The sequence below is a fragment of the Lissotriton vulgaris genome, chromosome 8 (assembly GCF_964263255.1).
Source record: "Lissotriton vulgaris chromosome 8, aLisVul1.2, whole genome shotgun sequence".
Taxonomy (NCBI): domain Eukaryota; kingdom Metazoa; phylum Chordata; class Amphibia; order Caudata; family Salamandridae; genus Lissotriton; species Lissotriton vulgaris.
This window is the reverse complement of record NC_141696.1, coordinates 571,828,998-571,841,913: the sequence shown is the minus strand read 5'-3', so window position 1 is coordinate 571,841,913 and position 12,916 is coordinate 571,828,998. Positions and strand designations below refer to the sequence as shown.

The window sequence follows — 12,916 nt, the reverse complement described above, 5'->3', positions numbered from 1 at the left end:
TCGCTAAGAAAGAGCGACAGACTAAAGAAACAAAACCGACTGTATCGGAGCCCTGAGTGGACTTACTTTGTGTTGGAGGAAATAGACGAACCACGCAACAGTGGCAACAGTGACGAAGAGTCCATCGCTGATCGGAGTTCTGACGAAGACCCTCCTTGAGAGAGCCCCGAAGTGAGCCTTTGGTGCAAAGAAACGAAGAGGGGTAGCAAAAGCCACCTGTAAGCTAAAAATGTCTGATCCGAATGTCTCTGGAAGATCCCGGTGTGGGTGTCTTAAAACCTGTTGTAAAATATGCGTGTGTAGTATAGCAATGTTAATAGTAATGTGGATAGGACTAACAATTTTTCTACCATTTATGATAAGCCAAAATCCCAACTTATCCCCTACTGAACCCGAAGCAGTAGACGTAGGGGTTGTGCAGACTGCAGAAACACCACGAAGCCTAGAAAGACGCGACAAACGAGTAGGACTGACACACACACGACCTAATTTAGAAGCATCAGATGAGGATGGACTACACTTTCACAAAATGAGAAACAAGACGCATCTAAATGTTTTTGCTAACTTGTTAGTACATTATGTAGAAGCTATGGAAATAGAGGACTGCTATGTCTGCATGAAGCTACCAACTTCAGTGGCTGAAGGTGTGACATATCACCATCTACCTTTAACCTATGGAATTTCCTGTAGCATATTAGCTAGCTTGTTTTATAGGAGCACTTTACAGTACTATTATTCAAATGCCGACGTAGTATTCTCTGAACTTCCTATTAGAGGACACTTGAACCGTGTACATATTAAAAGTGACGTGACCCGTTATATGGGAGAATATTTTCTGACTATAGGTAACATAGATTTAGATGAAGCAAGACAAGCTAATCTGACCTGTTCTCTGCAAGAGCAGGAAAAGATGTTCATAAAGATGGCACACAGAAGGAGGGAAAAGTTTCAGAAGAAGGCAAATGGCGAGAAGGATAGAGTCCCTAGGTGGGCTGAGCACATGGATAACACCTCGGAAGGCGAAGCTAGTCCTGCCTTGTTGCTGGATTTTGAACGAAAGGGGAAACTTTGTATCCATAGGGAAAAGACAGAGTACTATAACAATGTATTCATCGGTTCCAGCGAGTGTGAACATAATTACAAGGTAATTGGAGGTTGGGGTTTCAAAAATGGGTCAGAACCTGTGTTCCCCGGAATATATTATATATGTGGGAACAAGGCTTATTTCAAATTGCCGGATCACTTGTATGGAAGCTGCTACTTTGGCATTGTTTTCCCGAAAATATACCATGTGAATAATGCAGCTGGAAGCAATGAAGAGACTAATGGCTTAGTGCGTAGTAAACGTGAAAGTGTAGGTGAAATTATAGGTGATATTTTTAGTGCACTGATACCTGGAATGGGGGTAGTTCTGAACACCCATAGAATCTGTAAATTGTCTACAGTTGTGGACCGGTTATCAACGGACACTGCTGCTGGATTCCTGATGGTCAATACTGAAATGGTTGCGATCAGATCAATGGTTTTGCAAAACCGTCTTGCCCTTGACACCCTATTAGCAAAAGAGGGCGGAGTCTGTAGAATGCTGAAAGCGCAACATTGTTGCACCTTCATTCCTGATAAAAGTATCGAACTAAAACAATATGTGAAAAACATAACTAATTTGGAAAAAGAACTTAAACCATTGGAGGTTGACAGTGCCTGGACGAGACTGACTGGAGGTCTCTCCTCTATAGGTAGTTGGTTTACTAACCTAGGTAGAAGTCTTTTGTGGAAAATACTGATGCCAATAGTTATAATAGGTGTAGTTGTATTGATCATGTTTATCTGCTGCAAATGCCAGAAGTGCAAAAAGAAATATACTGTACATAAGAGGGGGGTGAAAAGAAATATTGATGATTTAGAATTAGAGGAGTTAAAGAGTGAAATTTACAAAAAGGTGAAAAATCACCACTCTCATAGAGAAGCTGCAAGAAAACTCAACGAAAAATTTGTTGAAATTCAGATGAATGATATAGATGAATGAGAAAAGTTGGCATCTGTTTCCTTCTATGTGGTGATGATAGTAAATATCATCAAAGAGGGGATTGATGGAGCTGGGATTCGCGTGCAAGCGCCCTGCTCTCATACAAAACCCTTGCCTAAATCGTATAATCATATTAACACTATTGTTCGTCATTTATTAAGTGTTCTCCCAAACACGCGGGTGTCCCCAGGATGCTTGCTTGTATGTCTTTTCTCATACTAACGAAGCTTGCACTAAAAACGGCTGCTTCGCTGAAATTCAGTCTGCGCATGCGTCAGTCATACCCATGTGATGTGACGCACTCGCATTCTGGAGGGAGTTTGTGCTCATGCGCACTGTTGCAAACATGGCCGCTTGTCTCTCACCACGCTCTCCGCTTGCTACCGCTGCTTTTGCCTATCTATCTTTCCGCACTAAACAATAATGCTATAGTCACTATAAAATAAGGGTTGGTTAGTATTTTATCATGGTATACAGTGTAATCGTTTTATATGTGATTTTAATTCGTTCTCGCTTACTTTTCATGTACCGCGTCTCTGGGGCTGGGAAATCGGGAGCGGAGCCATACTTGAGGCTCTGCTGGGCACCGTCACATGACTGGAGAAAATCTCCACTGCGCAGAAGCTGAAACAAGCCAGCTGGCTCCTGAAGCACAATGCGCCTGGGAACATCTCTGGGAAGACGAAATCTTACCTTGGAAGAAGCAATACTGTTGCTACCTATTGTGAACTTTTTCTATATTGCTGTACTCTATGCATGGGAACGTGAACCCAAGGGGCGGGTAGGAAAATTTTAATATTTGGGATGAGAAAATTGAATTCTAGGAGGTGGTAATGACCGCACCACCTCTTCTGACCAATCATAATGTGAGAAACTGTCACTTGCAACATTAGTGGGTGGTCTAAGGGCCCCCAAAACAGTATAATTGCCCTAGTTTAGCTTAGGAAAATTGTCCGACTTGTCCGAGTAGCAGACCTGTCACTGACCCTACGAACTCTATAGGTGCTCAATCTGAAGTGCTGCGGAGCACTCTGTCCATACTTTCCACAAACTCCTAAGGGGTGGAAATAATCCTAAGTGCTGGCGAAGCACTTTGCTGGGGAATTCGAAAACCCAATCGGGGTTACTGGCGGATTACTTGCAGAGAGGGGTAACGCTGGCGTTGCTTCTGAAGCTGTGGGTGTTGGTCGTACCTTGGTGTGCCCAGTCCTGATCCCAAAACCTGAGGGGTATCCTGTCCTTACTGTCCGTGAGCTGTACCTGCTCGCATTCTGGCATTCCTTCCTGAGGGTCCTTGTCCCCGTCCTTCCAACTGACCCGTGGCCAGGGTTAGTCTTCTCTCAGACCTAGGTAAATATTAACCTGTGGGTTTGCGTCTCTCTCTCTTCCTCTCCTCTCTCTATTTTCTTAATAAAGCACTCTTGACTGTGATATTGCTCTATCACCTTGAGAACGAGTTATATGCAATTGTTTTAGAATTGTTCCACTTCTCTCCCCTCCCTTAGAAAATTACCAACTGTTATATTGTATTAGTATGTTCCAATTCTTCCCTTACCTTTAGCCTGATTGCGGTGAACATAGTAAGAATAGTTTAATCACTTAGGTTAAGTACGTGTTCTAGGTCCCATCCACATCCTATGTTCTAGTATAAAGTTGCAGTGACTAGTTTTGTTCTAAAATTCCTACCTTTTAGTCTTCCCATATACTCAAATGGTCTTAGCATTAATCTATAGCTATTTTATAGTGTTGATTTTGATGTTAGACGCATTATTCTGCCTATCACTTATTGCCTTGTCATATTCTCTCTGAACTTTACATAAAGTTTTAAACATCCTCAGGTGTCTGTGGTCATTTTACAGAAATTGTGGATAAGTATTGTACTGATTATAAAGAGTATCTGATCTCAGGCCTGTCTGCTATTTTCCTTGTTAGCTCCAGATCTGTCATAAGAATTGTGCCTGTGGTAAGTCAGGTACATGGTAAGCAGAGGTGAAACCAAACCTTAATTACTCATAACAGCGTGCAGGAGGAGAAACCAAGTAATCCTCTCCCGGTTCACCCAAATTATTAGTGAGGTATTCACGCCAGGGCCCAGTGCGTGTAAAGAATTGGTAACCCAGGTGACCCGGGAGAACTGCGCGCTCTATCAGAACAAATATAAAGACGGCTATACTTGCACTAAATACTTGCCTCTACAATAATGACTTTCAAACCAATGATAATTTCACATACATCCTCATATAGAAATATTGAAACTGGATTGCTCTGCATTTAAAATTAATCTTGAGTCTAAACTAAGTTAAAAATCAAGCCCTTCCAGGTAGAAAGTAGAAACTTATCAAACCTTCATGTTAGTGTAGTAAAGGACGAGTTACTTACCTTCAGTAACGCTCTTTCTGTTAGAAATTCTATCTAATCGAGATTCCTCGCCTTTTGAATTTTCCCCAGTCATCAGACTGGATCCAGAAACTTTTCCACAGTACCTCTTCATGCCGGTAGACTGTGCCATGCGATTCCATAATGGAGCCATTCTGCTCCGGAAATGATTTGCAGAGCTTATATAGGTGTCACACCTGCATGCTGATATCAACTACTTTTGAGACTGTCCACGCCAACAGACGCACAGCCCCACCAGCAAGTTGGCTGTGACCAGTGTGCATATTCTTAAACTTCTGAACTTATAAATGAATAGAGTCCAAAGTACTGAACTGGGGAGGATCGATGAGGAATCTGCAGTTAGAATGAGTTGCTACCAGAAAGATCGCGACTGAACATAAGTAACTTCCTCTTCTGATAGAGACTTCTACCTGCAGATTCCACACCTTTTGAATAGATAGCAAACCAGTACCGATTTGGAGGTGGGACTATGAATAGAATCAAACCAAAAAGTCCTGTAGGGCCAGAGCTGGTGAAATGCCCTTCTCGGCAAACCTGCCTGTCCAGGGGCAGTATAGTAACTGGCACGCTATCCCTGATTGCGGGGTTGGTTGGAACAACGACCTCGGACACAAAACTGCCAGACACCCTGCTGAGGCTGAAGTGGCTGTCAGTATGGGGTACCTCTGCCAAAACAATCAAAAGAACTATAGGATTGATGTGCCTTAAGAGGTGGGGCAGAAAAACCTAGGGAGCACACAGTGGCCCTGCTTTCTTTGAAGCACTCCAGAGCGGAATCTGCCTTGACTCCGAAAAGATGAGTTCCGTCAAAGGGCTTGTCAATAAGGAATGACTTGAAAAAGGAAACTGCTTGAAAAATCTGTTGACCTCAGCCAGCCGTGGTGACGAATGGTGACACTAGTGCCAATGGCTCACCCAATGGAATCTGTGGTGTCCAGAACACAATGAACTGTGAATCTGGCAGTTTTGCGGCCATCGTGTATTGCTTGGGTCAAGACAGGGGGAAGGTATTCTGGAACACCTGGGAGTACTTGAGCAACCAAATACCAGAGAGCAAATAGCAGTCCAGCAGGCAACTGTGATTTCTGTTCTGAAGGCAAAACTAGTGAAAGAAGATTTTCTCTTCCCAAAGGTTTCCACTGTTTTGGGACTCCATATCCAAGAAAGTAGCCAGGAAGGTATTTGGGCATGTCTGATTGGTTGAAGCCTGTGCCACCAAGCTCTCAGGAGAGGGGTGTTGAGACAAAAAGGTGGAGTAGCCAGGAGCGGTCAGTGGTGCCTTGCAATTTTCGGGATTGGGGGGTGGGGTGGGGGGGGGTCACATCAACTTTTGCACTAGGTCCCTAGGAGGGTAGAGGATCCATAGTGGTTCGCCCCGGCTGGAGTATTTTGGCCAGGACATTGGTTTTGACCTCTCAAATGGGAATCTGGAGGTCAGGAACATTAGCCGCCCTTTGCATGACCACCATAAAAGAAGCACTTTGATCAGAGGCAGAAACTGGGGGTGAGACAAGGCCAGAATAAGGAGATGTGTCAGACAACTGGCATCTTGGAGATCACATACCAATTGGAGATCACATACCACTTTTCTTCATGGTAGTGTTGGCCAATTTCCTCTTCTGCATCATAGTCATTATTGGAATCTGTTCCAAATAATATACGTGTAGCATATGAGATCTGCCTTCAGAGTTGGGGCACTAAGCAGGTCAAATGGAGAATGTTGCAGTTCAGCAGAAACAATTGCAGCCTCAGTAGAGGTTGGAGTAGCACAGACTCTGTATCGGAAAGCACAACGGGCAATTCGTCCTCTGGCGTCAGTGAAGTCGGCATTGAGCCAATGCTCCTGGAACTGGTGCAGATCATGGAGTCAGAGGTGGCATCTGTGCAAGAGCAGGAAAAGGTTCAGTGATGGATTCAGAGGATTCACCTGGCACAAAGGGCAAACCCGCTGGTAGTATCTCACATGGACAGCGTTTTGGCTCCTTGGGGCCCACAGGCACAACAAGGAGAGTCAGAAGGGATCCGAAGAGTAAAAGCATGGCCTCGTGGCACTCTTCGATCTGCCTCAGTGTTGATGGCCTCAGAAACTCAAGTTGGGCATTGTGAAGCCCTCGCACCTTCTCAGGCGTACAAAAGTGCCGCAAAGAGACAGAGTCCTGCTTGGATTGTGTAAATATTTTTTCTTACACTAACCCAAAGTTTTGGAGTGCAATGACGATCGGCCTTGGGATCGACTCCTGCAACTTCTGGACAGAGAACAGGATCGAGACCTACCCCCTAGAAATGGACTGGTCATGATGTGGAGTCTTGCAGTGCTTAGAAACATCGGGTCTGATTTACAAAGGGCCTCCACATTCATGGCATTCATGGGGGAGTCTCCGCACTTCAGGCAGAATGTACACAATGATTATTCTCACTGCTGAGATTCAGCCCTGTGTGCAGAGGCTCCTCAACGACTGTGGGATCTCTGTCACAAGTGCGGAGGCAATTTGTGAATCAGGCCCATAGAGTTTCTCCTTGCAGACCTGTAAGGCCTTTGGGTTCATGATCGAGCTTACACTGCAGTCTTTAGAGTCATGACTCAACACCAAACTCCACCTACAAACCTGATAAGGATCTGTTAGACAGTTGCTTGCAACAGTCCTTACTGTTACAAGACATAATATTTCCATTCCACATTGCACAATTTTTAGGTAAGAGGGTATCAAAGAGAAGAGAGGTAGCTCCAGAACTGCATCTGGTGGTTCAGACAGAAAGAAAATGGTGTCAGCTAGCTGAAGGTCGCCTATGGAGGTTTTGCACGTCATTTCCGAAGAAGAATGGAATAAATGCGGAAACACATGATGCCACCTATAAGCGTACAGAGGTAGTGCTGAAAAGTTTTTGGATTCAGTTTGACGTCTGGGGAATATTCAAAGAGGGATGAATCTGTGGTTAGAAATACCTATCAGAAGGATGAGGTAATTTCCTCAAGATGTTTGACATGTATTTAAACAAAGGGTACAGATTTCATATTTTAGTCTTTCTGGGAAAGTCAAGATAACTCAAGTTACCAATGTTCCCGATTGCCATTCTTAAACTTAAATTACAAAAATATCTTCTCAACAATACCTCCCCCCCCCCACCCCCACCCCCCGAAATTCTCATTGTCATCTGCACTGTGCCTGCTGACTTTAACTGACACAACGGACCCTGGTCATACTAAGCTGCATTATTAAATACAGAGTGATCCAGAAAAGAATTTGAATCAGGCAGTCTAGTATACTGCTCAATTAGGCCTCAAGTCCCTTACCTGCTTACCCACCTAAGAATGATTTGGCTTTGAAATTATACATTTTTCACGGGTAACTCCTTGTTAACGATTATCAAACTAAACATTGCATAAACAACTTAAGAAACGCCTACAGCATCTCCCCAAAACAAACTTTCTTCCGAGATCCTGAATTTGTGTTCCTTTTTTTTCCTGCTTGATGGCATTTTCTAGGCTGATTCCATCTCCGCTGTCCCTTCATGTCCTCTCCTGCCTCACGAGTGACTTCCCAAGCAGGCAAGAACCACATGCAGGGGGTGCTGTACACACACACACACCTCGAATTCATGCATAATGTGTTCGATGTTTGGACAGTAATTTTGCTGCAGACCAGAATTGGAAGTGGGCAGAGTCATTCAAAGTGCGGGACACCAGTTTCCCACAATGCAATGGTACTCTCATCAGCTCAATTGGAAGAAAGTAAATGGGCTCAAATTGCATGCGAGGGTGTCAAATCCATCACGATAAACAAGCACCAAGAGGCAATGAATGCTTCCGCTGGGCTCTACCTTGTTACACAAATCTGCAGGGGGTTTATGTGACAATCAGAGGGCCATTCAACGCTCTATTTTTTTTTAAGAAGTTCCTTTCCTAATGTTCCCAAATCACGATCTCATCAAATTGAGTCAAAGTTTTGTGTCGCTTACCGAAGAGTACAGGCAGAAGTCACTGAGGGTGTATCGGGCTGAACCATAACACAAAATGCACCCACTCTAGAAGGGAGGGTGTGTAAAGACACCTGTGTCATTTATATTGTAGGAAAATAATTTTCTTGTGTGCAAACGCTCATAACAGCCCTATTCTCTACAGTGTGTGAGCGGCGCTTATGAAAAGCCTTCCAAGAGGCACGCTCCAGCGCTGGACCCTTTCCTCTACGTCACCATCAGCAGCAGGACCCTACAATCTCTTCAGTGCAAGTGCAGTACCTAAGGCATAGCAGACTCAACATCCCTGACGCAGCCCCCCACTCCCCACACGCCCCTATCCTCTCATCAATACATTGTTAAGGATAAATACGTTTCATAAGATGCTAGCAATACGCTTAACACTTACCGCTATTCGCAAGACAGAGGCTTTCACTGAGGTCCATTTGTCCTGCCTTCGGTCTATAACCAGGATGAATCCAATTCCGGCATCTTGCAGACTAAATAACATTGAGACAAAAACAACGATCAAAAACAGACCAGGTGCCTCCAAATTCGTTTTTTATAAAGAAACAAGATTCCACTGAAAATGTTGTTAACCCCTTGACATTGTACGTTTGTGGCTGTGAAGGAAACACTCAAATCTTGACATGCCCTGCAGACCTGCCAGGCTCCCGTGTGGACCCCATGCGGATGGAACGGCTCGAGCCATTGCTCGCGTGCGCGCAGGGTTTGCAGTTTAGGCTCCTCCACGTTTAGTATGAGGCTGGTCTTAGCTCACTCGGAGGCGTCTCTGCATCCTCATAGCCAACACCTCGCACCCTTCAACGACCCCTCACCATTAATCCGATAGAAAAACAAAATCAATTTTGCATTTTCCAGTCACTAGCTTCCAAGCGAACCGCGCATAACAATAGTCCTTCCGCCAGAGGCTGCGACATTCGTCATCCGCGTTACAAAACGACCGCGCAGATGAAGCGGTATGTGCGGCAAAAATATCCCGGTAACTTCCCAATTCTCAGGACTGCATAGCAGGAGGGCTAGCGAGGGTGCACGCCTCTGGTAGGGAAACATCTGCGGGGAGGTCAGCCGTGAGCGTGCACGCAAGGGCCTCTCTATTCAGCGCCACGTTCAGCTGCAGGTGCTACAGTGGCGGAGTACCAATAAAGAGAGACCCATGCTGCATTTTCACATCCAGGCCAACTGTGCCGCGCCGCCAGCAGCTGACTGCAAAGGAGGAGGGAGTGAGAAGGAGGAGGGAGGAGGGGCGGGGGACGCCGCAACCGCAAATGAAAAGACAGGCGTGCACGGGTGACTGGCCACATTGCTGTGCGCACCGTAGGGAATTTGCACTGTCAAATACTAAAAAAAAAAAAAAAAAAAAAATTCAGATTGGATGCCTCGAATGCACAGGTGCACTGCGGCGGGCTCACACCTACTAATGCAGCGCTTCTGTAACGAGGCTTTGAATAGAATGCGTGTCTTATTACAGACTGTAATAAGAAAAGCATTCGATTCAAAGCCTCGTCAGGGGTAGTAAGCGCTATATAAATTCAATTAGAATCGCACCTTCTATAATTACACATAAAAGTGCACGTCACAAGAATATTTTGATTGCGCCTCTTCTATCATGTAAAACTGTTAGCCGAAAGCCTGGAGCTTGGTATAGTATGGCAACAATGCAATTATGCAAATACCACCCCTCGGACATTTCTGAGTTTAACAACAATAAGAACCATACATGTTTAAACAATGCCTCATATACCGCACTTCTGCCATTTTAAAGCGACAAACGAACAGTTTTACTGCAACGTATTTCATAATTTTGAAAGCTATAAACTATCACAATAGATCCTATGTGACATCAGATCCTATCACAACTTTATGATTATCACAAAATCGCAGTAAAAAAAAACTGGTATAAATAATTGGTCATGCAGAAGGCAATTCTACCTCACAATCACATTCACAGAAGCAAAAAAAAATAAAACACCTGGTTAGCCCCTCTTTAAAATTAAAAAAAAACTATCCATGCTCAACTAATCATTGTGCATTTTATGCTTGAACACCCCCACATTAACCTGCTCCCTAAAATGACAAATAGCCATCAGAATCTCCTGGGCTGATTTGACCTCCCAATGGCCTGTACCCAACATAAATATTCTGCATCTACAATGGGACTGACGTACCGTATAATTAGCTGTGTCCTACAATGTAACCGCCTGTACCCAAGGTCTCCTGGATGCCCAAGAACTCCTAAATCCCCATGTGACTTACCAGAGACGTAATGTCCCATAGGAGATTTTTCTGTCGTGTACCTCCAAGACCGCTAGATGAATGGTCACTATATTTTATGGCACAGTGGCCTTTCCAGAGTTTGGTATCGTGTCTTTGTTGAAAACCCTTTCAGCTTTTTGTGAGATACAAGGTAACAGATGTAAAAGTATGCATACTTTTCCAAATGTTCGCAATCTAACAGACCACGGAGAGTACTTGCACTACACTCTGCACATGCTCTCTGGACACTGACAGGGGTTTTCCACACAATGTTCTCAAACACAGCCAGAACGAAAGGAAAGAACAAAAAAAAGCAATGTCAAAACCAATAGAGCTTGTCTTTAGAAAGCGAGTGTCAACGTCTGGGCTTTGTCAAGTCCTGTTTGTAGTTGCACTCAGCTTTTTTTCCAATTTACAGTTCTGACATGGCAGCTGCCCATTGTGGAATGCCCCAATTACTTACTGGTAATCTTAAGTACTGTTAGTCCTACACACCCTTGAACCAGTCCTTAACCATGTGATTAGTTATCCAATCACAGGACAGGAAAAAAATCAGGAAATGTTACAAAGTCCCTCACCCCTCTACTGGGAACTACACGAGCATAGTGCTCCCCCAGAAAGTCTTGTAATACCAAGCCTCTGATCAAAAGGCCACTGTGTAGGAAAGTAGGATCTGCTTCTTATAGTTACCCCCACTTTTTGCTGATGTATCACTGTTTTGACTTAGACTGACTGGGATCCTGCTATCCAGGTCCCCAGTCTAGCTGCTTTCTCCTCTAAATTGATTGCATGTACTTTAGGTACCCTCCAGATTGGATACTGGGGTACCCTTACCAGTCCCTAGTATATGGTACACCATGTACCCAGGGCATAGGTACCCCAGAGGCCTCCCAGGGGCGGCAGCATGTATTATGCCACCCCTGAGAGATCATTAAAACTGACACCACAGGTCTGCTACTGCAGCCTGTGTAAGGTGGTGCATGCCCCCCTTACTTAGATATAGGTTACCTATATCTATTCTAAAGCACTACACATATAAACTTAGCAGTCACCCCTATGGCAGGCCATATCAATACTGAAAGCAGTGTGCTGGGTTTTATCTGCCGAGCCCCTATGCAGCCTTCGGAATCTATTCTCTGGGGTTGTCTGTGATGCAGCCAAACCATATATACTTAAGTGCATTTTAACCTTGCAGTAAATGCTAACTTTTAAAACAGCAGCTTAGAAACATGTCTTGTTTGGTGTCTAACACCTTGGAATCATACCTCCACACCAGTAACTAGTTTGGGAGGTATGATTCCTCCCTTGTAGAACCCCTACTGTGGGTCACCGGTCTACCCAGTACCAGCTTTCTCGACCTGGGCAGCACAAAATGGATGCTGCCAGCCACAGACACGAGTCTGCCCTCCTGCTGCTGAGCTGAGCTCGAGCAGGGGAAGGCTTGACAGTAGGTTTATTGTCACAGGGAGGTGTGACCACCTCCCAGACAGGCTTTAGTGTTTTGGGGCTGGCTGGTTGTACTCTGAGAGTACAGCATACTCTGAACATATTTCCACCTATTCAAATGCTTTCTATAACTTTGTTTCTTACATATTTTTGACTCGTTTTACTTTGTTTTCACATTTAATTGAAATCATTTTTTCATAATTGCTCAAAGCATGTCAATGATTATTTTCTACAAATGTAAATAGTTCATTATGACTGTCATCGATCCAAAAAAGTATATGTGCTGTTTTAACATTCATACAACCCATCAATCAATTTTCGACGATCGTTGAAAGTGTTGGCCCGATGCGTTTCGGGACCTCGTCCCTTCCTCAGGGGCCAAGTGTGATCGGGTTTTTTTTGCCGTATACCCTGCTATGTGTGAATGATCTGGCGACAATGCCGTGTCTTAACAGCGAGCGAGGATACAACGGGTGTTTGTTCTGTGCCGTTGTGCGAGTCTAGCCGTGAGTCGAAAAGGCTCGCGAACACACGCTTCGTGTTTTCCCCAAAGTTAGTTAGTCCATAGGTCTCCGTGTTTACGGCTAGACTCGCACAACGGCACAGAACAAACACCCGGATTAACGCAAAACTTTTGCAAGTTAGTTATCCTTGAGAAATTCCCAAATACGTTGTATCTTTGCTCGCTGTTAAGACATGGGTATACGGCAAAAAAAACCCGATCACACTTGGCCCCTGATGAAGGGACAAGGTCCCAAAATGCATCGGGCTAACACTTTCAACGATCGTCGAAAATTGATTGATGGGTTGTATGAA

The 12,916-nt window shown here is 44.5% G+C and overlaps 1 protein-coding gene across 18 annotated transcripts in view; it reads right to left on the bottom strand.

Moving 5' to 3' along the window:
- MCF2L (MCF.2 cell line derived transforming sequence like) overlaps positions 1–12,916 on the bottom strand; it is a 1,277,242-nt gene that overhangs the window by 287,628 nt on the left and 976,698 nt on the right. For all 18 annotated transcript variants that reach the window (XM_086934397.1, XM_086934395.1, XM_086934398.1 and 15 more), the window contains one exon: positions 8,787–8,877. In XM_086934397.1, the coding sequence (XP_086790523.1) occupies positions 8,787–8,877 (91 nt within the window). The remainder of the gene's footprint in view (positions 1–8,786; positions 8,878–12,916) is intronic.